General features: G+C 39.9%; 1 protein-coding gene and 1 non-coding gene across 5 annotated transcripts in view; one reads left to right on the forward strand and one right to left on the reverse strand.

Annotated features, from left to right (window-relative positions):
- SLC17A5 (solute carrier family 17 member 5) overlaps positions 1-24,856 on the reverse strand; it is a 58,781-nt gene that overhangs the window by 24,922 nt on the left and 9,003 nt on the right. For all 4 annotated transcript variants that reach the window (XM_029224028.1, XM_029224031.1, XM_029224029.1 and 1 more), the window contains exons 2-7: positions 21,446-21,642; positions 19,011-19,244; positions 15,603-15,690; positions 14,093-14,179; positions 12,317-12,435; positions 1,815-1,973 (exon numbers count right to left, since the gene is read on the reverse strand). In XM_029224028.1, the coding sequence (XP_029079861.1) occupies positions 1,815-1,973; positions 12,317-12,435; positions 14,093-14,179; positions 15,603-15,690; positions 19,011-19,244; positions 21,446-21,642 (884 nt within the window). The remainder of the gene's footprint in view (positions 1-1,814; positions 1,974-12,316; positions 12,436-14,092; positions 14,180-15,602; positions 15,691-19,010; positions 19,245-21,445; positions 21,643-24,856) is intronic.
- LOC114896389 lies at positions 9,588-9,694 on the forward strand. Its single transcript, XR_003793770.1, has one exon. It is a non-coding gene; the product is annotated as a U6 spliceosomal RNA (small nuclear RNA).

Genomic DNA, 24,856 nt, shown 5'->3' on the forward strand with positions numbered 1-24,856 from the left:
TTTTCTCTGGTATATGCCCAGTAGTGGGATTGCTGGATCATATGGTAATTCCATTTTTAGTTTTTTAAGGAACCTCCATACTGTTCTCCATAGTGGCTGTATCAATTTACATTCCCACCAACAGTGCAAGAGGGTTCCCTTTTCTCCACACCCTCTCCAGCATTTATTGTTTGTAGATTTTTTGATGATGGCCATTCTGACCGGTGTGAGGTGGTACCTCACTGTAGTTTTGATTTGCATTTCTCTAATGATTAGTGACGTTGAGCATGCTTTCATGTGTTTGTTGGCAATCCGTATATTTTCGTTGGAGAAATGTCTATTTAGGTCTTCGGCCCATTTTTGGATTGGGTTGCTTATTTTTTAAAAAAAATTAATTAATTTATTAGCTTTGGCTGTGTTGGGTCTTCGTTGCTGTGCGCAGGCTTTCTCTAGCTGTGGCAAGCGGGGGCTACTCTTTGTTGTGGTGCATGGGCTTCTCATTGAAGTGGCTTCTCTTATTGTGGAGCATGGGCTCTAGGCACACGGGCTTCAGTAGTTGTGGCATGCGGGCTCAGTAGTTTTGGCTTGCGGGCTCTAGCGTGCAGACTCAGTAGTTGTGGTGCACAGGCTTAGTTGTTCCGCGGCACGTGGGATCTTTCCGGACCAGGGCTCAAACCTGTGTCCCCTGCATTAGCAGGAAGATTCTTAACCACTACGCCACCAGGGAAGACCCTTGCTTGTTTTTTTGATATTGAGCTGCATGAGCTGCTTGTATATTTTGGAGATTAATCCTTTGTCAGTTGCTTCGTTTGCAAATATTTTCTCCCATTCTGAGGGTTGTCTTTTCATCCTGTTTATGGTTTCCTTTGCTGTGCAAACCACTGAGTAATGATGTTGAGCATCATTACCTGGGCTTATTGGTCACTTGCATATCTTTGGAGAAATGTCTATTCAAATTCTTTGCCCATTTAAAAAATTGGGTTATTTATCCTTCTATTATTGAGTTGTATAAATTCTTTATATATTTATCAGATATATGATTTGCAAATATTTTCTCCCATTCAGTGGGTTTTTATTCTTGATAGTGTCCTTTGAGGCACAGAAGTTTTCAATTTGATGAAGCCCAATTTATCTATATTTTCCTTTGGTCATTGTGTGCTTTTGGTGTCATATGTAAGAAACTGTTGCCCAGCCCAAAGTCACAAAGATGGACACTTCTAAGAGTTTTATCATTTTAGCTGCTAACATTCACATCTTTGATTTATCCTTCATTTTGAAGGCAAAAACACGACCAAAGTTACTTACAAACTGTGCCTCTTTCTCTTTATGTTTTTCTTCAATCTCTTTAAAGACAAAATCCGTCAACATAGAGATAATAGGAATTGCCTCAGTTTGATGAGTTCAGAAGGAACTGGCAGTTTTAGTGAGGGGTCTGTCTTACACAGCTTTGCAACTATAGCTCTGCCAACACCTGGATAACACTGCAGAGCGGTTTCTGTACAAGAACCTTGTGTCTCCCAACACCCCTCTTGACTCCCAGCAGAGTCGGGCTACCATCCCAAGGGAATATGGTACCACCTGCATTTATCATCTGAGATCCTGGCATGTTCCTGGGGACTAGTAAGACCTTCACAGTTAAAGGGGATACCAGCCAAGATACTCTGAATCAAGAGTTAACACACACAGAGGAAAGGAACAAGCAAGGCTAAAAAGAGCAGTCTCTAGAATTTAGTATATCAGAGTAAAATGGAAGATGCAAAATAACTGAGTCTCACATAGATTAAAAACAAATTCTGTATACTCTCTATAAGAAGCAGATACTTATGTTTTCTTACCTCTTGAATATTGAACCTTAGGACCTCCTTCATATAAGTAGGCAATAAGGTCAATAAAGTATAAAAAGTCCAGTTGTAAGAAAAATGTGCAACTACAATAGCCCAAAGTGCTAGTGATTTCAGCATAGGTACCCATGGCACTGACTTCTGTGAAGAGAGCTGAAAAAAAAAAAAAAAAAAAAAAAACAGGCATAATTAGGATAAGCTACAGCTATGTTCATGCTATGTTTAGATCTGTATCCGATCAGCTAAAATTCCATCTAGAATACGTTATCAACCTTGATTACTAAATCCCAGATTTTTAAACAACTCTTTTAAAATATTAAACAGCAATAGAAACTCCATGATTCAGATCTGAAGAAAAAACAGAAATGTAATCTTAGAGCTAAAATGTCAAACTAAATACTCCTTATGAATGTCAGAAGTCACCTGCAATACTACTTTCTCCACCTAAAAAACAGAGGACAGTTTAATAATCAAATTCAGAGGCTGACATAAGGGCAAAGGAAAGAGATTGGAAGTCCTATTAGAATTCATATTTCATTCTCCAATCTTTATTCATTTACAATGATCTATGAGAACTGTGCAATAGAAGGTTTTTTATGTAGCCATCTGGAGTAACGGTCTTCAAAGCAGGATGTAAGCACCCCAGCGGTAGCAAGATAATCCACCATGGTGTGGAGAGACATAACAGATCTTCTATCTATACTCACCTTTATTGTACAAAGAGAAATTAAGCTCTATTAATATTTAACAAATAGGTTGGCCCTGGAATATGTCAGACCATCACATGTTGCATGATCTCCCCAATTAAAAGGGGTTAATGGCATCCTTACTTGTTGGTCTGCCCTCGGTGTCATATTACAGCATGTTACAGTTTACACCTGCCTTTTAAAATGGATTTATGAATTTTATTAGCCAGTTTTAATTAAAACAAATCTACAAAATCAACAATGTCTTCAAAAGATTCTTAAGGAGAAAGTAAATAGAAGTCTAATAATGTAAGCACGAGTGAACACCAAGAAAACAGTAAAATTGACACTTTTCCTCTTGAGTCCTTTGTCAGCTACCTCACCAAGCGAAATAATGGCAGGCTCATCAAATACACCGTATTGGGACTTCCCTGGTGGCGCAGTGATTAAGAATCTGCCTGCCAGTGCAGGGGACATGGGTTCAAGTCCTGGCCTGGGAAGATCCCACATGCCACAGAGCAACTAAGCCCGTGCGCCACAACTACTGAGCCTGTGCGTCTGGAGCCTGTGCTCCGCAACAAGAGAAGCCACCGCAATGAGAAGCCTGCGCACCACAACAAAGAGTAGCCCCCGCTCGCCGCAACTAGAGAAAGCCTGTGCACAGCAACAAAGACCCAATGCAGCCAATAAATAAATAAATAAATTTATTTAAAAAAATACACCGTATTCAAACACACTGCTCCCATTAAACAACATATCATTACTAATTTTAAGTGATAAAAAGGTTTCTCCTATTAAAATTCAAAACTGATGTACATACTGTTTATTTCACCTTACTCACCCTTTAAAGAGCTTATCTTTATTTAATTTTTATAACATCCATACGTACAGCAGTGCATGTAGATAACTGTAAAAACATGCATATATTCAGGTTGTTAAGCCCCTGTCCCCATTGCTTTATTGATGCATGATTAAGTAAAGCCTGAAGACCACTGGCCTGGGAAATCAGTTCCTTACATTTCCTATATCCTGAGGCTCTGCTGTGTCTTCCTCAAAAGCTAGAGCAATCTATGTTTCTACCTCCAGGGTTCACTATTATTTCAAAAAGAGGAAGAACCAGTATTAACCTTCTTGTGGCCTTTTTCTAGGGACTTTTGTTGTGACTTGGTAGATATGCTCTTGTGTTCTCCACTATGTCAAAGATGTAGGGGATGTGGGAGCAGACAAGGAGAGGGGACATTTATTCTTACATAGCAGTGGTTCTCGATTCCAGCTACGCTTCAGAATCACCTTTGACACTTCAAAATTACAGATGGCTGTGTTCTACCCCAGACCTGCTGAATCAAAGCCAAAGCCAAACTTCTGAGTGGAGGGCCAAGGCATATATTTTATTTATTTATTTATTTATTTATCTATCAATCAGGGATTCATTTTTCTTTTATTTATTTATTTGTTGCTTATTTAGTTTTGGCTGCACTGGGTTTTCGTTGCTGCGTGCGGGCTTTCTCTAGCTGCGGTGAGCAGGGGCTACTCTTTGTTGCGGTGTGCGGGCTTCTCATTGCGGTGGCTTGTCTTGCGGAGCACGGGCTCTAGGCCTGGAGGCTTCAGTAGTTGTGGCTCGTGGGCTCTAGAGCAAGGCATGTATTTTAAAAAGCTTCCCTGGTGATTCAACACAGCAGTGGTTCCCAAACTTTGCTGCACATTAGAATCACCGGGGGAGCTTAAAACACTCCAGGGCCAATACTACACCGAGACCAATTAAATCAGGTTGGGAGGTGTGTAGGAGGTAGGTGGCTGTATTTTTTAAAGATCCCCAGGTGATTTCAAAGTGTAGCAAACTTTGGGATCCTCTGCTGTAGTAATTAAAGAATTCTGCAACCTCCCCCCTGCCCTCTGCCACCCCTTGCTTGAAAATCTTAGGACAAAGAGGAAGGAAAAAACCAGTCTAGAGATTTTAGAGTTTAAAGGAATTTGGAATATAGCTCTTTTTACATGGCTGTGAAACTCACAAAGGAAACGAAATCACACTTCTGTGTTGAAAGATACGAGCTTAAATGTATCTGATCTCTGAAAACTAAATATATTCTGAATAATGTATTCCCCTCTCCTGGAAATATAAACTTTAATGTGAAATATGTAATAATTTTAAGGCTCACGCTGCATGTATTTACACTTACTGATGGTGATGTTTTAGAAGCTCTGATAATAGCTTTTGTAGCTCTTCACCAGTATTTAGGTGTAATCTTGCTTGTACAAATGAAGCAAAACTGAAGCAAACTGAGCCATACTGGAATATTTTTGCAGTATATCAATTGAATTTTTGATAATCTGATGTTTCCGGAGAATCACTCAACCATAACCAGCTATATGTGGAGAGTGACGTCAGCAAGATGGCCAAATAATATGTCCCCTACTGGTATCCATTGTCCTCTACCCCCAGCAACAATTTGGCATCCATCCACGGGCAAAAGTGCCTTTCTGGGGGCAGAGGGATCTAGAAACATGTCAAGGGACCTGGCAGGAGTCACGCATGCCTGTGTGTTATGTAAAAGACATACAGATCTTGCTCCCAGCTGTGAACCCTGAAGTAGCCTGTGAACCAGCTCTAGCCCCTCTTGGCTGGGAGCAAATTTTCTTTAGATATTAGAGTAAGGGAATTTCTGAAGGAACAATCAATGAGGTCTTGGATCTTGTATAGAGAATGTATCATTAAATTAGCAATAATAACCCATACAGCTTTTTTTTCATACAAGTTGAAGCAGGAAAGGACAAAACAAAAATGTATTTGTTGTCAGATGAGCAAATTCTTCTAGACTATAAAGGAAGGGTAAGGATATTCAACAACATTTGAGTATCTTCTATATGCAACTTCACAAAAAAAAGGTCTTCCTGTCAAATGCAAATAAAAGCAAATTGGTTTAGAAAAAGCTGCATGCAATACATGTTCTTAAGTTAGGTCAACTAAATATTCAAGCCAGAGCCCTCATTTGCTTAAGGCTGCAAAATTGTACACTCTTTCTAAAAGGTATAAAAGAGAAGCAAAACAGTTATAAAACATGCTGTTCTCAAGACTTAAGTAAAGGGACTTCCCTGGTGGTCCAGTGTCTAAGACTCCATGCTCCCAATGCAGGGGGCCTGCATTTGATCCCTGGTCAGGGAACTAGATCCCACATGCCGCAACTAAGAGTCCACATGCTGCAATTAAAGAACCTGCATGCTGCAGTGAAGACTGAAGATCCTGCGTGCTGCAACTAAGACCCGGCACGGACAAACAAATAAATAAATATTTTTAAAAAAAGACTTAAGAAAAGAAAAAAACCAAAAGCAGATCTACTCCCACATGCCACAACTAAGAGTCCACATGCTGCAACTAAAGAACCTGCATGCTGCAACGAAGATCCTGCATGCTGCAACTAAGACCCAGCTCAGCCAAATAAATAAATGTTTTTAAAAAAAGACTTAAGAAAAGAAAAAAACCAATACGAGATCTCTTGAGAAAAGAAAACTTCAATGGGTAAAGTGGTAATGTCTTAAAAAATTTTTTAAAAAGAGACCTTCATATAATGTGTTCTTGGATTGGAAGAATTAATATTGTTAAAATGACCATACTTCCCAAGGCAATCTACAGATTCAATGCACTCCCTATCAGAATACCAATGGCTTTTTTGCACAGAACCAGAACAAATAATTTTAAAATTTGTATGGAAACGTAAAAGACCTCAAATATCCAAAACAATCTTGAGAAAGAAGAACAGAGCTGGAGGAATGTGCTCCTGACTTCAGACTATATTATAAAGCTATAGTAATCAAAACAGTAGGGTACTGGTACAAAAACAGACACATAGATTAATGGAACTGATAGAAAGCCCAGAAATAAATCCAGGCACTTATGGTCAATTAATCTATAACAATGGGGGCAAGAATATACAATGGAGAAAAGACAGTCTCTTCAATAAGCGGTGCTGGGAAAACTGGACAGCTACATGTAAAAGAAAAAATTATAACATTCTGTAACACCAAACACAAAAATAATAACTAAAAATGGATTAAAGACCTAAACATAAGACTGGATACCATAAAATTCCTAGAGGAAAACATAGGCAGAACACCCTCTGACATAAATTGTAGCAATATTTTCTTGGATCTGTTTTCTAAAGCCAAGTAAATAAAAGCAAAAATAAACAAATGGGACCTAATGAAACTTAAAAGCTTTTGCACAGCAAAGGAAACCATCAACAAAACGAAAAGACAACCTACTGAATGAGAGAATATATTTGCAAATGATATGACTGATAAGGGGTTAATATCCAACATATATACACAGCTCATACAACTCAACATCAAAAAAACAAACAATCCAATAAAAAATGGAAAGAAGACCTAAATAGACACTTCTCCAAAGAAGACATACAGATGGCCAAGAGGCACATGAAAAGATGTTCGACATTGCTAAATATTAGAGAAATGCAAATCAAAACTACAATGAGAGGACTTCCCTGGTGGTCCAGCAGGTAAGACTCCGTGCTCCCAATGCAGGGGGCCTGGGATTAATCCCTGGTCAGGGAACTAGATCTCACATACCGCAACTAAGAGTCTGCATGCCACAACTAAAAGATCCCGTATGTCGCAGCTAAATATTCTGCATGCTGCAACCAAAAAAAAAAAAAAAGATCCTGCATGCTGCAACTAAAGATCCTTCATGCCACAACTAAAGATGCTGCACACTGCAATGAAGATCCCGCGTGCAGCAACGAAGACCTCACGTGCTGCAACTAAGATCCAGTGCAGCCAAATAAATAATAAATATTAAAAAAAACTACAGTGAGATACACCTCACACCAGTCAAAATGGCTATCATCAAAAAATCCACAAGCAATAAATGCTGGAGAAGGTGTGGAGAGATGAGAACCCTCTTGCACTGTTGTTGGGAATGTAAATTGGTGCAGCCACTATGGAGAACAGTACGGAGGTTCCTTAAAAAACTAAAAATAGAGCTACCATGTGACTCTGCAATCCCACTCCTGGGCATATATCTGGAGAAAAACATGGTCCGAAAGGATACATGCACCCCAATGTTCATTGCAGCACTGTTTACAATAGCCAAGACATGGAAGCAACCTAAATGTCCATCGACAGAGGAATGGATAAAGAAGATATGGTATACATACACAATGGAATACTACTCAGCTGTAAAAAAGAATGAGATTTTGCCATTTGTAGCACCATGGATGGACTTGGAGGGCATTATGCTAAGTGAAATAAGTCAGACAGAGGAAGACAAATACTGTATGATATCATTTACTTGTGGAATCTAAAAAAACCCCAACAAACTAGTGAAGATAACAAAAAAGAAGCACACTCACAGATATAGAGAAAAAACTAATGGTTATCAGTGGGGAGAGGGAAGGGGGAGGGGCATCATAAGGGTAGGGGATAAAGAGGTACAAACTATTAGGTATAAAATAAGTTACAAGGATATATTGTACAACATGGGGAATATAGCCAATGTTTTATAATAACTATAAATGGAGCATAACCTTTAAAAATTGTGAATCATTATATTGTATACCTGTAACTTACATAATACTATACATCAACTATACTTCAATTTAAAAAAAAAAAGAGAGAGAGGCATTGCTTTGGGGAAAATCCCCAGTGTTCTCCTTACTCATTGCAAGTAATAATAAATCCTTCCTTCTACATCTGAAAAAAAAAAAAAGGGACATCTTCAACACAGAGCAGTAGTTGATGATCTTAAAGCACTCACTAGTTACTTACTATAGGCAGTCTATCCATTAGCTAGTCATGAGCTGGCCTTCTGAGTTTACCTGCAGAGTGCCCTGAAGATTTTATTCCTCTTGTAACATTTCTGAATCAAAATCAGAACTATACATGCTGTCATAAATGTAGAATCTACTTATTGCAAGAATGAAATCACATTTCTGCCTATAAGTACAGGCTTTTCTTAGCTGGATAACTGAGAGAGCATTATAACTGGAGCCCCTGCTTGTCTGGCTCAGACCTTCTCTCCACACAGCTGTTAGCGTAAGCTTTATAAAACTCAAACTTCACTCTGTCACCTCAAGCTTACAAACAGTTCATGGCATCCCAGTGCCTAAAGGATAAAGTCTAAGCTCTTCAGCGGGGTGTACCGGACGCTCCATGATCAGGCTTCTGCCCACGCCCTACAATCTCCTGCCACTATCTACCTTTGCCTTTTACCTGCAGCAATACCTGACTCTGGCACTATCCTGGCAGGTATCACTCTCTCTCCTCTGTCTCAGCTTATACCACATCCTTGGCCTGGGATGCCCGCACATCTCTCACTCTCCCAATTTGCCTGGTTAACTCCAACTTCTCTTTCAAGATTGTTCAGATACAGCCTTTACCTGAGCTGGCCTGCTTCTAACAGCTGGGCCACAGTGTGCTCCATTGACTGTGAACAAAGTCACTCTATAAGAATGATGGGGCTTCCCTGGTGGCGCAGTGGCTGAGAGTCCGCCTGCCGATGCAGGGCACACGGGTTTGTGCCCTGGTCCGGGAAGATCCCACATGCCGCGGAGCGGCTGGGCCCGTGAGCCATGGACGCTGGGCCTGAGCGTCCGGAGCCTGTGCTCCGCGGCGGTAGAGGCCACAACAGTGAGAGGCCAGCGTACCGCAAAAAAAAAAAAAAAAAGAGAATGATGGAATGAAACAAATAGGCCACTCCTTAATCACCTCTGAGCACAGACAAAAACAAAATCTATGGGGACTTCCCTGGAGGTCCAGTGGTTAAGGCTCTGGGCTCCCAAGGCAGGTGGCATAGTTTCGATCCCTGGTCAGGGAACTAAGATCCCGCATGCCGCTCAGTGTGGTCAAAAAAAAACAAAACACACCCCCCAAAAACAAAACAACAACAACAACAAAACAAGAAGGTATGAACCACACAAAGGCGCAAAACCTTCCTCTCCCGGCTAATGTGAGTGACTACTGCTTCCTAACACAAGTCTAAGCTATAACAAGCTGCCCTCTACTCTCTCGCTGGGATGCCCTGTGGTTCCTCATGGTGTGCTTTCTTCACTGCAGCAAAACAAGAAACGCCGTGTTCACACGGGCAGCACATGTACTAAAACTGGAACAATACAGAGAAGATTAGCATGGCCCCTGCACAAGGATGACACGCAAATTCATGAAGCGTTCCACACTTAAAAAGAAAAAAAAAAAAAGGAAGAAAGAAAGAAACCCCTTTGTTCAACTACAGGTATGTTGCTGACAGTCTTTGGCCAGAGACCATCAACACCAGAGCTTTTCCGATCTGTTCCTAGGCTGGCTGAAGACCCCTGCCTTCTCTGTATCAAAGATGTACTGTGTAACCTGTAACACAGCACTGTTCAGCCTGTATTAGATTGAAATTCTGTTCATCCCTCTGGAGATCACAGGTCCCACAGGAACCATGTCTTGTTCATTCCCTCTCTTTGATTAATTTTTTAGTCCTCAGTACCTGACAAAGAACCTAGGACACAGTAAGCTTTCAAAAAATGTTTAAGGAATGAATGAAGTACAGCAGATGCCGAACATTTCTTGGATCCAAGATTTAAAAGTGGAGCTTCATGTAACACAGTATTTTATGACATTTTCAACGACAATGTCATCTGGTTTAAGAATGCAGTTTGGAGTTCTATGAAATCTAATTCCCCTAATTCCTCTTGCTTCTGAATATTCCAATTTCTGAAGCATATGGAAAAACAGATTAACCTTAGGTTTGGATAATGGACAGATTTAGGCACGTATTAAACTAGCTTTAAAAAAATCTATATAAACTAAAAGGTTTCATAAGTCCATAAAAAGAATGATAAAAATGAAGTTTTAGAAGAAGCAAATTGTTAATCATCAATGCTGAGAAAATGTGAGAAAACATATCAAGTTTCTAAAAAAATTGAAGTATAGTTGACTTACAATATTATATTAGTTTCAGGTGTACAAAAGAGTAATTCAGTATTTTTATAGCTTATGCTCCATACAAAGTTATTATAAAATGTTGACTACATTCCTGTGCTGTACATTACATCCTTGTAACTTACTTATTTTACCTGATAGTTTGTACCACTTAATCCCCTTCACCTATCTTGCCTCTGCCCTGACCCCTCTCCCTCTGGTAACCACTAGTTTCTTCTCTGTATCTATGAGCCTGTTTCTGTTTAATATTTGTTCATTTGTTTTACTTTTTAGATTCCACATATAAAAGAAAAGACATAGTATTTGTCTTTCTCTGTCTGACTTATTTCACTAAGCATAATACCCTCCAGGTCCATCCATGTTGCTGCAAATGGCAAAATTTTATTCTTTTTTATGGCCAAGTAATATTCCATTGTATATATAAGATATATCAAGTTTTACGTGGCAAGACCCATTTACAATGCATTAAGTCTTTTAATCTGTTCCTCAGTGAGAAAAAGTGGGTGATTCATTTGATTAACATCTCAGAGAACACTGAGATCTCAAAGTAACTTTCTTTATTACATTGGTGATTTCTTCCAGATTTTTGTCAACCTTTGGCAAAGACCAAGCGATGCCGTATTTCTTAAAATTCAGCAGTTTATAGAGACCTTTGTAGCAAATTGTAAAACTTAAAAAGAAATGCGGGACTTCCCTCATGGCACAGTGGTTAAGAATCTGCCTGCCAGTGCAGGGGACATGGGTTTGAGCCCTGGTCCGGGAAGATCCCACATGCTGCGGAGCAACTAAGCCTGTGAGCCACAACTACGGAGCCTGTGTGCCTAGAGCCCGTGCTCCGCAGCAAGAGAAGCCACCATAATGAGAAGCCTGTGCACCACAACAAAGAGCAGCCCCTGCTCGCCGCAACTAGAGAAAGCCTGTGAGCAGCAACAAAGACCCAGAGCAGCCAAAAAAAAAAAAAAAAAAAAAAGAAACGTGAGTGAGTAAATGTTTAATTACTGCCTGGTTTACTATATATAAACATTGAAAATATCAGTAATAATAACTTAGTGGGCAAGAAAAGTCTTACACGAAATATTTTATGTTCTTAAACCAATAAAGTGACTATGAAGCCATTAACAATGCTAAAGAAAAGACTGTATATATTTTAATTTTCCTAACGTTTTCATGTTCTTCTTTTATTCCCACCAAAAGGCAAATATTTTGTCTCCATGGCTTGAGAATTTATGATAAAGTATGTATTAAATTATGATACATAATTTATCATAAATTAAATTATGACAGACTATTAAATTATGATAGACTTTTATTTCTGACTTGCTATTGTGCTCAATTAAGTGAAACAAATCTTACTTTAGTTAAGTATAAATTTTTCCTGAAGGGCTACCCTAGAGGAGCAGACAGGTGTATATCATATTATATTATTATATATCACAATAAATGTGCTGTTCTTGTTAAATCACACTCGTTTAAAATACAGATAAAAACACACTAGTTTTCTAACAACTAACATTTAGGGTATAGCTATAAGATTCATTTTGTAAATAACACATCTTATTTTCTACTAATTAAGAAGACAGAGGAGACTCACTTGATAATCATTACTCTAGAAGGTTTTAAATGACTTAGAAAAGTAATTTTTCATAGATTTAAACTAGATTTAAATAAATTTCTAGATTTTAAATTTCATAGATTTAAACTAGAAAGAATTGACATTTCTTGGACAAAACAGTACTTTGTACATTTATTTAATTTGCCTGCTCTATTTTGCCTAGAGTGTTCACAACAGAAATATCTATTAAAAAAACTGGTATCTTAATTCTGAAGAAAAAAAAAGGTTCTGAAATTATTTTTAAAATGTGCCAAAGTCCTTACCTGATTTCTTAATGATGAAAGAATGTATTCCTTTTCATAGGGGGAGATTGTCTTGTGAGTTTCTGGTGTATCACTAACTAACCAGATCCATAAAATAAACCAAATGATTCCAACTATACCTTAAAATAGAAAAATAAGAGGTAAATGAAATTAGTATGCACCAACAGCAATTTTTCTGTCTTGAAAAAATTATGTAATTATAAACTTAATGAAAAATTGGTTTCAGCTCTGTTTTCAAGTTCTTCTCATAATTCTTTAATGGGATAACTGCTATTTGTATTATCTCCTATAAATTTTTAAGAGGAAAAACTTTTTAAAAAAATTTCAGTATGGGCTTCCCTGGTGGCGCAGTGGTTGGGAGTCCGCCTGCCGATGCTAGGGGACGTGGGTTCATGCCCCGGTCCGGGAGGATCCCACATGCCGTGGAGCGGCTGGGCCCGTGAGCCATGGCCGCTGAGCCTGCGCATGCGGAGTCTGTGCTCCGCAACGGGAGAGGCCACGACAGTGAGAGGCCCGCATACCACAAAAAAAAAAAAAAAAAAAAAAAAAAATTTCAGTATAACTGACATATAACATTACATTAGTTTCAAGTGTACAACACAATGATTTGATATTTATATACACTGCGAAATAATTACCACAATATATCTGGCTACCATCTATCACCATACAAAATTACAAACATTTTTTTTTCTTGTGATGAGAACTTTTAGGATTTATTCTCTTGGCAACTTTCAAGTATGTACCACAGGGACTTCCCTGGCGGTGCCACGATTAAGAATCCGCCTGCCAATACAGGGGACACGGGTTTGATCCCTGGTCTGGGAAGATCCCACATGCCGTGGAGCAACTAAGCCCGTGTGCCACAACTACTGAGCCTGCGCTCTAGAGCCCACGAGCCACAACTACTGAGCCCGCATGCCACAACTACTGAAACCTGTGCGCCTAGAGCCCGTGCTCCACAACAAGAGAAGCCACCGCAAGGAGAAGCCCGTGCACCGCAACGAAGAGTAGCCCTCATTCGCCGCAACAAGAGAAAGCCCACTACAGCAACGAAGACCCAATGCAGCCAAAAAAAAAAAAGAAAAAAGTATGTACCACAATATCACTGTGCTGTACATTACATCCCCATGACTTATTTATTTTGTAATGGGAAGTTTGCACCTGAAGAGAACAACTTTTAACCACACGACTCTGCCTATCAGGGCCTACCAGACAAACCTTTTAAAAAATAAAAGTTTACAATCTATTATTTCCACAGGTATCTGCTTTTGTTTATTGATTTTTGTTTTGATTGCAGATATATTTCCTGCATAAATGTTTACATGGCAATCTAATTTATTAAATATGTGTATCGTCCTGCTATTGAGATTGAGAAATGAAAGGCCCTGGGACTAAACAAAGAAACAAAAAAGATTAAAACTACCAAGTGAGAGCATCCTACTTTGTTTGAGAAGAAATATTTTCAAAATATACATCTTTTATAATAAACAACACAGCAGTTTTTATAGTAAGTATAGCATTTAAGTCCTGGATTCAACAGCAGTTTCTATTGAACAAATATTCCAGAATTAACATCAGGTCACAACTCAGCTGGATCATTTTAATCACATAAACTTGAAAAACAGGTTGTCAGTAAATGTTTCAGAGCTTTGTGGCCTAGGAGATGGGTACTTCAGTGAATTGGAATATACATATTTTAACCAATTATTAGATCACTATTACATTTTGGATCTATCACATTATAATTTAGGTTACATTTTTGAATAAACTTACCAAAGAGGTAGAAGACGTAAGTCCAATTCATATAGAAGCAAACTATACCAGAAAGAGGAAGAGAAACTACTGTCCCAAGCTGTGCTCCTAGAATAACAACAAAGACTTTGTAAACTTTGGAGAAAAATGAACAAAGAGGGGACACAGGTCTACAGCCTAAAGAAGATGGATAACAGACAATAGAGAAAAGAAAGAGTGATTCAGATCCTATAGGAGTTGAGTTAGTCACATGTAAATATAAACAACCCATTCTCTTAAGGGATCATTTACTAGAAAACCCACAATATGTAAAATGTATACATTAATATGTAGTTATATTAGTTACAATTATGTAGCTACTGATGAATTAGAAGGCATCAGTCAATAGAAGACCTATTATAATATGAGCCAGCAAATGCCACATTACTAGTAAATGTGTTAGAAAGCCAAGTGTTTGGGGGAAAGGCTCAAAGATGGTCTCTAAACATAGCCTACTGCAGCACACCTGGAGAAAAAAGAACGAAGCTTTTGGTAGTCTAATTTGCCCCAAATATATTACACACAATTGTTTCGGATAAATAAGTGATAAAATTCATTTTAACCACCAAACAGAAGACATCTTAGAAGGTACAGTGGGAGCTAAAATAATCAGACATTGTTTCTGGTCTCAAATTTTAGTCTTATATAGGAAGTAAATATAAACAAATAATTATTACACGTTAGAAAGTGTTGAGTGTCACAGAGCAATATGGAAGTTCAAATGTAGGACAGATTACCTCTGACCTCTAGAGATCAGGAAAAGACGTAAGAAGCAGCAGTGATACTTTGAAAAGATGGGCAAGATCTGGCCCCATAAGAAAGAAGATATAGAGGCAGGTGTAACAGGGTGAGCAAATGAATGGAAGTAGGAAAGCAGAAAGTGGGTTTGGGAACTTCAGTTGGGTGAAGGCAAGGAATAGGAAGGCTAGAAAACCGGGTTGAATAGTTACTGAATATCTGTTCCATGCCAGGCACTATGTGCCAAAAAAATAAATGAAAAGTTTTCATTCAGTGTGTGAGCTGGAGAAATTATAATTCACATATAAAGCTCATGCTATCTTACGTACACACCAAATGATAGCAAATAAATGCATAGAAAACAAGGTGTCTGAAAGGAGGGGTTGAAAGTCATGACCAGCTTATCAGATGATCAAATCAAATCACAATTTAAGGACAAAAGTGTTCAATTTTCCAGCTTTTTTTTTTTTTGGCTTTGTTTTGTTGAAGCATTCTCTATATCAACATCTGAAAAGGCAACATGTTTTGAAATAAATGATGGCAGACGGAGAAAATGACAGTAGTCAATGAAGCCACTTTGCTATATGCTGGTGAGCCAAAGAAGAACATTAAGAATAAAGTTATACCCCTGCAACTTAAGTTTTCCCCAAAGAAAGCACCTGACATTGCATGATTCTGCTTTGCGCCCTTCCCCCAAGGTTGATATACAGATAACACATTGTAGCGAAAACCTTCACAAGAACAGTTATCTCACCTGCATATGAAATGCTGAGAAGCTTGCTTCTTTCAAGAGGAGGAGCCCACGAAGACCACATGGCATGCATGGCGGGAAATGTGACACCCTGGGAAGGGAAAAAGATATTTCTGACGAAATACAAGGTAGTTTTGTTCATGTTTTAAATTCAGTTGAGTATTTTGTTGCAAGAGAAGTTTCTGGATAAGACTCATGCTAGAATCAGGTTTCATGGAGTGAGATGTCTTTGCAGTGCTGAGTGCAAATACCTCATAATGAAGTACTTTCAAAATCTGAACAAAGACTTGTGGACTCTGTCAACTGATTTGAGGACTGCAAGGCAAGGGTTACAAAAAATGTAAAAGAATGTACTGAATGAGGATATAAAGGTACCCTCCCACGGTGAATTTCACTCATTTACTTTATTATTATTATTTTTTATAAATTTATTTATTTATCTATTTTTGGCTCTGTTGGATCTTCATTGCTGTGCGAGGGCTTTCTCTAGTCGTGACAAGCCGGGGCTACTCTTTCGTTGTGGTGCACAGGCTTCTTATTGCGTGGCTTCTCTTGTTGCGGAGCTCGGACTCTAGGCGCGCGGGCTTCAGTAGTTGTGGCACGCAGGCCCAGTAGTTGTGGCTTGTGGGCTCTAGAGCACAGGCTGTAGAGCGCAGGCTCATTAGTTGTGGCACACGGGCTTAGCTGCTCCGCAGCATGTGGGATCTTCCCAGATGGGGGCTTGAACCCGTGTCCCCTGAATTGACAGGCGGATTCTTAACCACTGTGCCACCAGGGAAACCCTCATTTACTTTATTTATGGCCTGAATGCAATGGGAATGTTATCAATACGTAACTTTTAAAAATACTGAGCTAATACTGTGGGATACTAGAAGAAAATTCAGATTCACCTTACTCAACAGGAAAAATGGTCCTACCAAAAAATGGTACTATCAAAAAACACTCAATTAGAGAGTGCTTACCGGTATTTTTTTCTTTTCTGGTGATAATTAGCCTAGTAAATGCCAATTAGGGGAGGGGCAAGATAGGAGTGGGGGATTAAGAGGTGCAAACTACTATGTATAAAATAAATAAGCTCTAATCATATATTATACAGCACAGGGAATATAACCAATGTTTTATAATAACTATAAATGGAGTATAATACATAAAAATTTTGAATTGTTATACACCTGAAATTTATATAATATTTAAAGGCAGGGAGGCTCACAGAGGCTTGGGAGAGGAGGAGATGCTACAAGGGAACCAGGAAGGAATAGATTCTGGTAGATTTGCAGCAGTCGATTCACAGCTCTCCTTGGCCATTCACTAGCTGTGTAGCCTCAGAAAGATCAGTTAACCTCTTAGAACTTCAGTTTATCTGTAAAACATATATTTTACTTAGATGAGGAGAAAAGGAACCTGTTAGTAGGGGGGTAATTTTATTTTGTAGTCAAGGAGGGTTTAGTTTTTTACTTAGAGAAGGAGAAAAGGGACCTGTATATATTTTACTTAGATAAGGAGAAAAGGAACCTGTTAGTGGGGGGGGTAATTTTATTTTGTAGTCAAGAAGGGTTTATTTGGTACACCCCTATTCGATAAGGACAAAATAAGAATGTCCAGATGAGTGACCAAAGCTTACATTTAGAAAGCACTTGGCAATTTCCAAAGTTTTCTAGCAGATTTATCACATCTGAGCTGTGACTGAGAATGGGGCAGGTATTTAATATATTTGATTTATATTATATATTGTATTTGTATGATATTTATATTAAAACCTATGGTTCCACCGTTAGATACAGTGGAGTTATTATTCAAACTCTGATTTTCCTACTCCAGTCAGTGGTTTTCCTACACAGCATGATACAAAATAACCTTTAAGCTGTATGCTAAACCCAGAGGCCACTATCTTGCTTGGTTAAAGAAATGTTAAGAGAGAGCGAAATAAACCTATGCCTTGAGAAGTTCAAAGTTAGAAATGAAACGAGATCGTTATTTAACGGTGGAGGTACACATGACGAAATGCAAAAGAGAAGTGGAAAGGAAAAAAAATAAGAAATTAAATTTTTAAAATAATTTTAAAATAATTAAAAAATGATCGAAATCTTAGGAGGAGAGGGAAAAAAAGATAAAAATTAATAATAACAATTTTAAAAGCAGCAGAGAGGCCAGAAGAATCACAGGACTAAAAAAAAGATAGCTACATAAAACGATAAATTATTTGTCTCTAAGTTAGAGGACCAGAAGAAAGAACAAATGATAAAGAAGAAGTTCTATGAAAAACAACAAATTTAAAGGAAAACAAGGCAATTTGATAGTCTATTGGGTAAAATATGTTTTAGACCTGGGCAATCAATGATGGAGCAGAGGTAAACAGTGGCAAAAGTTCAAGAAGTAGGATGGTCTGTCCTCATGGTTTTAATAGTGGTTTCTTATCTCCTCAGTAGGAGGGAGTAGGGGAAGCTATGAAGTATTCCCCTAGAAAATGTTTTCTCTAGTCTTTGAGTAAAGCTTCTAATTTTGGAGTGCCCCCACTCAAGACCTCACTGACCACAAGTGAAATCTACTCATGTTATTTCATAGTCAATCAGTTTCTAACTAAAAAATAAACCCCTATTATCTTCCAGTGTCATTTTTTCTGGTTCATATTCATATCAAAGAATGATATCCTTTATTTTTATTTTTTTTTGCGGTACGCGGGCCTCTCACTGTTGTGGCCTCTCCCGTTGCGGAGCACAGGCTCTGGACGCGCAGGCTCAGCGGCCATGGCTCACGGGCCCAGCCGCTCCGCGGCATGTGGGATCTTCCCGGACCGGGGCACGAACCCGTGTCCCCTGCATAGGCAGGCGGACTCTCAACCACTGCGCCACCAGGGAAGCCCGTTAAACATAATTAATTACATGTGGGGTGCTTGGATTAGTACTTGGCTCGTAGGTAGTGATCAATAATTATCAGCTACTATTATGACCGTATTAACCTTGTCTTTATGCCTAAATAAGAAACAAATTATTACTATCCGTTTTTCTTTTTTATAATTTTTGAAAATTTAATAAATTTTATTAACTGTTGTTATACATGTAAAATGTGTTCAGCTCTAGCATTCAATGTCTTTCTATATGCCAATGAAATGAATCATTTTTCTATGGTAGAATGATATCTTTTTTTTTTGCGATACATGGGCCTCTCACTGTTGTGGCCTCTCCTGCTGCGGAGCACAGGCTCCGGACGCGCAGGCTCAGCGGCCATGGCTCACGGGCCCAGCCGCTCCGCGGCATGTGGGATCTTCCCGGACCGGGGCAAGAACCCGTGTCCCCTGCATCGGCAGGCGGACTCTCAACCACTGCGCCACCAGGGAAGCCCAAGAATGATATCTTTAAGGAGACAAGAAAGTGATATAGGGTAAGAAGAATAACAAAAGAGAAAAAAAATTACCTCTCCTAGTCCTTCTAGGGCCCTGAGTGCAATGAGGGCTCCAACTCCGAAATCTGCAGCGAGGGGAGTGAACAGGGTGAAGACAGAGGTGCCAAGGACCCCAAATCCCAGCAGCAGTTTCCCCCCACTTCTGCTGGCAACATATCCTGCAGGAATCTGCGTGATGATGTAGCCATAAAAAAAAGACCCGAGAATCCATCCTTGAGTTTCTGCATCCCATCGGTACTTTTTACCCTGTAGAGAGTAGGAGGAAAAAGAACAGCCTTTTAAGACCTTGATGAAACGGCTCCTTTCTCTTACTGGCATGTGAGTACATATAAATGTAATTTTGAACCACTGTTTTTGTTTGTTTGTTTTTTTGGCCGTGAGGCTTGTGGGATCTTAGTTCCCCGACCAGGGGTTGAACCTGGGCCACAGCAGTGAAAGCGCCGAGTCCTACCCACTGGACTGCCAGGAAACTCCCCAGAACCATTGTTTTAGACTGAAGAACATGCAGACTTTCTACTGGGTAGGTGAGTCACCGTGATACAGACATGCAGATTCTAGAAGTGAATCGAAAATCATTGAAAGTCATAATGTTCAGGAAGGCTTGCTGTCTTATGAAACTAGACTATGGGATGAATTGTAGGTATTTTGTAATGACCATGACAAAGAAGGCTCAAAAAAGGTACAGGTTTAATCCAGAAAGCTACGAACAGGATACTGCAGTGGCCAGGCTAGGCTTTGGAGCCCAGCCTGGGTTCAAGCCTAGCTCTGCTACTTACTGGATTTGTGATCTGGGAAGAGTAAATGAAAAAGTCCCATAAAATAAGGCCTGACACACACTAAATATTCACTTAATGTTGGCTACTAGTATGCAAAAATATAGATAATTAAGAGGCCATTAATTAATAGACCATTTCAGACCAAGCACTTCAACAAGGACATAGAGCGATACAAAAGAGCAGGAATTTAAACCAAGCCAGAAACTTCACGTGAGTAGGAAATGTCTTTTAATTAGTAGCACTACACAGTAAGGTGAAAATGAAGATCTGGTGACTGAGTATCTGACATCTTTAGCACACATAGCCCTGTAACCTACCCACGTGTTAAGAACCATTCAGGATTTCTTTTTACTGTCGATGTAGGGCAAATAAGTAGGTGGATCATGAAAAGCACTTATCAAAAGTAAAGACACAAAGCAAAGCCCTAATTATCCTTGTTTCGAGTACCAATCTACAGCTTCTCTGTAGAATTCCAGGGCTTCATGAAGTGTCCAGCAATTACAGGTTGAGGTGGGGAAAGTGGGTGATGTGTACCCAAATACATATTCGGCAACATTATTGAAATCCAATGTAAAGATTTTTGATAAGTCATTATTTTGTACATGTGCTTGTTTGGGCAGAAACCCTCTTCCCTGTTGGAGTGATCCTGTCTGTAAATGGCAGGAGAGACTCACCTACATGGGATTTGGTTCCTTTGTGAGCACTGAAGATGCATGAAAATACACTTACAAAAAAGGACAGGGGCTTCCCTGGTGGCGCAGTAGTTGGGAGTCCGCCTGCCGATGCGGGGGACGCGGGTTCGTGCCCCGGTCTGGGAGGATCCCACGTGCCGCGGAGCGGCTGGGCCCGTGAGCCGTGGCCGCTGAGCCTGCGTGTCCGGAGCCTGTGCTCCGCAACAGGAGAGGCCACAGCAGTGAGAGGCCCGCGTGCCGCAAAAAAAAAAGGACACCTGGGACTTCCCTGGCGGTCCAGTGGTTAAGATTGTGAGCTTCCACTGCCGGGGGTGCAGGTTCAATCCCTGGTCGGGGGACTAAAATCCCACATGTCGCACAGTGTGGCTACACACACAAAAAAGGACACCAGCCTTTCCCGCCTGTATTGTCTCCCCATGTGAGACAAAAGAAAATGTTGAAAGTGTGTAAAACTCAATTCTGAACAAATGATGAACATGCACTTATCAATTCCAGTATAATATGAGGGAGGCGAGATGACATCAGTAGCTTAGGTGAGGCATGTATAGATTTTTTTTTTGAAACTGACCCATTCTTATTTTTCATCCCGTAGTTGAGATTAGCTTAATCCTCCTGCAACAGAACCCTTTAAGTAGTACAGCTATTAAATAATGGTCCCACAAAAACTATTTAGCAACATCTAAAACAACCTAATTTTCTAATACGCCAGACAGGTTTTTCCAAATTCTCTTCAAGGACAGTATGTTTACGGAGGAAACTGAAAGACTGCTTTTCAAACAGATCAGGGCACAGCAGCAGCAGCTACAGTTATAAGTTAACTGTCTAACCAGTTACTGGGAAAACACAAAAGAAAATGATTCAGAGTTTACATGAAGAAAGTGTCTGTGTTTCTGTAGGATGAATAAATTCAATATTTTTCAATAGTTTTACTCGGAAGTATTTTAGGATTAAGATCATTTGCTTGAAAACCAGCACTGACCGTTTGGTTGTGAAGAACTTTTATGGGAGTGGAATGCTCTGCACATTCGTTGGCAGTTCTATTATCTGCCGTAGTCGTGTTGGAATCCACCATATCCACTAACGCCACACTCAGATTCACCCGTAATGAATAGAGAACGAAGAAACCAAAAAAGGCCAAAAATGCTAGGTTGTAACGAGCAGAGCGGCACACTGGAGCTGAAATAAAGATTGGTGGAAAAACTTTCATTAAAAGAGTAACTTAGATGATACTGTCTAAATCACTAAAGAGGTCACTTCTTAGATGTACACAAATGAATAAATCATGAATGTTTTTCTGAGAATATTCTCAGATGAAGCATATCTAAAAACATGTACCAAAGAGAATTTGTTCCCAGTACCTGTAGTTTTGATAAAGATTTAACATATGAGAGCCTGAACTGTAAGACGGTTTCTTAAAACATGGAGGCAACAACTTTGCTCAGAAAAATCTGCATTCCGGAGTCAAAACCAAACCCCCAATCCCTGTCAGCTGGCAAGAGAAGAGAAAAGCAGGTAAGCGGGTTTAACGGCATCACTATTTGTGAAAAACATGTCTCAAACATGGCCAATAAGTCCTCGAGCGTTCAGCGTGGCACGTACATTACTGACTACGGGTCAGTAACCCTCTCATCATAAACGTTATCTCAGCACAAAAAAATTTACTGCCAAGGCCAGGGCAGGAAACCCCTCCTGATAATTTCTTACCTTGAAAAGTATCCTCAGAGGCTGGGTTTGAATCAGAAGCCATGATTAATACTTAAGGCTCTGCTAAACTAAATGCATTTAAGAGCCCAGAAGCAAACTTGCAGAATCTATGACAGTTGCAGCCCCTGTGACAGTTGCTCAGTTGGTCTCGCTTAAAGGGCCCACAGTAAAAAGCACAGTTAGTGAATGTACCACAATGATTTAAAGAAAAAAAAAAGGAAGGCAGAGTGGGTTGAAGGAACCAATGAAAGGACGATCATGTGACAGGAGGAGTCTGACCTAGTTTTTTACTCTATAGGCGTATGCACATATTTTCTCTTTTTTCTTCTTTTACTGAGTTGCAGAACTGGAGGGGGGATGAGAATGCAGGAAGCTGACTTAAGGGTGACTGACCCCGAGCGACAACGAGGAAGTGGCTAATCCAGGTTTTTACAACTTAAGTTTGGTCAACACTGAGTGTTTGATAAATATCTGTTGAAAGATACGAACATCTGTTTCATCTGCTAATGACAAGTTAAAGTTAAGTACGTATATATGAATATATGTGTGCTTTTATTTGGCAATGACTTATTAGCATTACACACACACACACACACACACACACACACGTGTCTGTTTTTCCCTACTCAGGAATCCTGGTGTTTTCATTGACCTAACCTCACACAAGGATACATTTTTCAGAGTACAACGGTCTTGGTACAGATTCAGATCGAAGCTTTAATGAATACAGCATAACCGTATTTACGTGTATGTTAATATACTGTGATCCAACTCACTTTTCTACAAGCACTCATACACTTAACAACTGCTATCACTTTTTCCTCTGTGCAAGATTGACATCTTTTAACAGACAACTTTTCATCTGGCATTCTTGCCTCCCTTTTCAGGAGTACAGCTGGCATTAGAACGATGGCACCACTGCCACAGTTCGATCCAGACCTGTGAAAACTATATTTCTAAAGCTTCATTCACGCTGCCTCTGTTACCTGAATCTAGACACACTGGCTCTCTGCCCCAAGCAAAAAGGCAGCTGTCTAGTTAAGGACAGTTGCAGGATGCAAGGCATGTTTTATAGGAGAGCACATTTTCTTTATCATTGCTCTGTGTTGGACGAGAATATACAGAGAAGTCTGGATGGGGGTGGGGCTCATAATCTTTCCAAATTTGGGCAATTAAGATGTGTTACTCTGGGTAATTTGGAGCAGGAAATACCCAGATTAATGTACTGTCTGCTTTGCCAAGGTACCATATACAAAGTTCATTATCCGCTTCAGCACAGGAGTGAGAAGATGTGACTTACGGTTTAAAGAGCTTCTCTGGTTGCTGTGTGGAGATGACAAAGGGGCAGAAGTGGTGAGGGATGTAGACACAGGGAGATCACTCAAGGGATTATCGGCAGTTTCCAGGAAAGAGGTGATGGCGGCTTAAAGTAGAGTAAAGCCCAGGCAATGGAGAGAAATGCGTGGATTTGAGATAACTTTAAAGGCAGAACTGACAGGCCTTGCCAACACACTGCCAACACACTGGACACGGGGGTTAGTGGAAGGGAGGGACACAGTTACCAGCGATGCTCTTACTCTGAACAACTTTACTTTTTGCTACTCTGGCTTGTAATGTTATCACTCCATTCTCTCCTTGAGTTGCCGTATTTTAACCGTATGTTATCAGTTTCTCCCCACACGATAACTGACTAGGAGTATGATATACCTTACCGTGTGAATATCATGTAGGGGTAGAAGCTTGGGAAGTGGAGGAAAGGTGAGTAAAATGATTTCAAATTCCTAGTGATACTACTTGGAAATCTGACCTAGAAGTTATGGACCTGGCAACGTTAACTTTTGGGGGCACCGAGTCAATAATCAGAAAAGAAAAAGCCAACACAGGAGTCACAAAGTATACGACTATGAGATTTTAAGAACATTACAAATAAGGGGTTACTAGTTTTCAAAAATGATTGTCGATTACAAATCAGTCAGAAAGATTTTGTTTCAAGAAAGTATGGTGACAGCGCAAAATGTGCCTGTGAATTTGGCCAGTGTTTGAAATTGGTCCAAGAAAAGCGTGCTTGCGTGACGAGGGGAGAGAACATTCATCTGGCGCCCGCCACACCGAAATCAAGTTCAGAACAAAACCATGCTTGCGTAACCAACGGAGCACCCATCAAAACAAACATCAGCTTCTAAAACATGGTTTAAACTTAGGAATGTGGAGTGGGCGGAGCTGAAAGAACAGAGGCTGATTTAGATTGAAGCCGACCTGGTGACGGAGCTCAGCTCTGATTTTCACTGGCTGTATGTCTTTGGGGAAGTTGTTAATAGCTTTCATTATCAGGTTTCTCAGCTCCCAAATGAGGTGACCGCCACCCACCTCACTGGGTTGTGTGTGCATTAGATGAAATACTGAAGGGCAGTCAGTAAAAGTGAGCTCCTTTCCCGTTTATCCTGGAAAAAGTTATACCAACGAGATAAACGGCTACGATACACATATGTGTGTAACACGGGACAAAAGACTGACATAAATGTGCTGTGTGTGGGGTAGGGGATGGTCAAGGAAGGCCTCTGGGAGAAAGAACACTTGCACTGAACCTTCATCAATAACCAGGTTCGAGGAAGGAGAGCGATGCAAGCAGAGGCAGCGGCAGGTACAGAAGTATGGAAAGCAAGCCAGAAGGAGCAGGAAACAGCAA

The sequence above is a fragment of the Monodon monoceros genome, unplaced genomic scaffold (genome assembly GCF_005190385.1).
Source record: "Monodon monoceros isolate NGI ecotype Baffin Bay Population unplaced genomic scaffold, NGI_Narwhal_1 Super_Scaffold_15, whole genome shotgun sequence".
Classification (NCBI taxonomy): Eukaryota; Metazoa; Chordata; class Mammalia; order Artiodactyla; family Monodontidae; genus Monodon; species Monodon monoceros.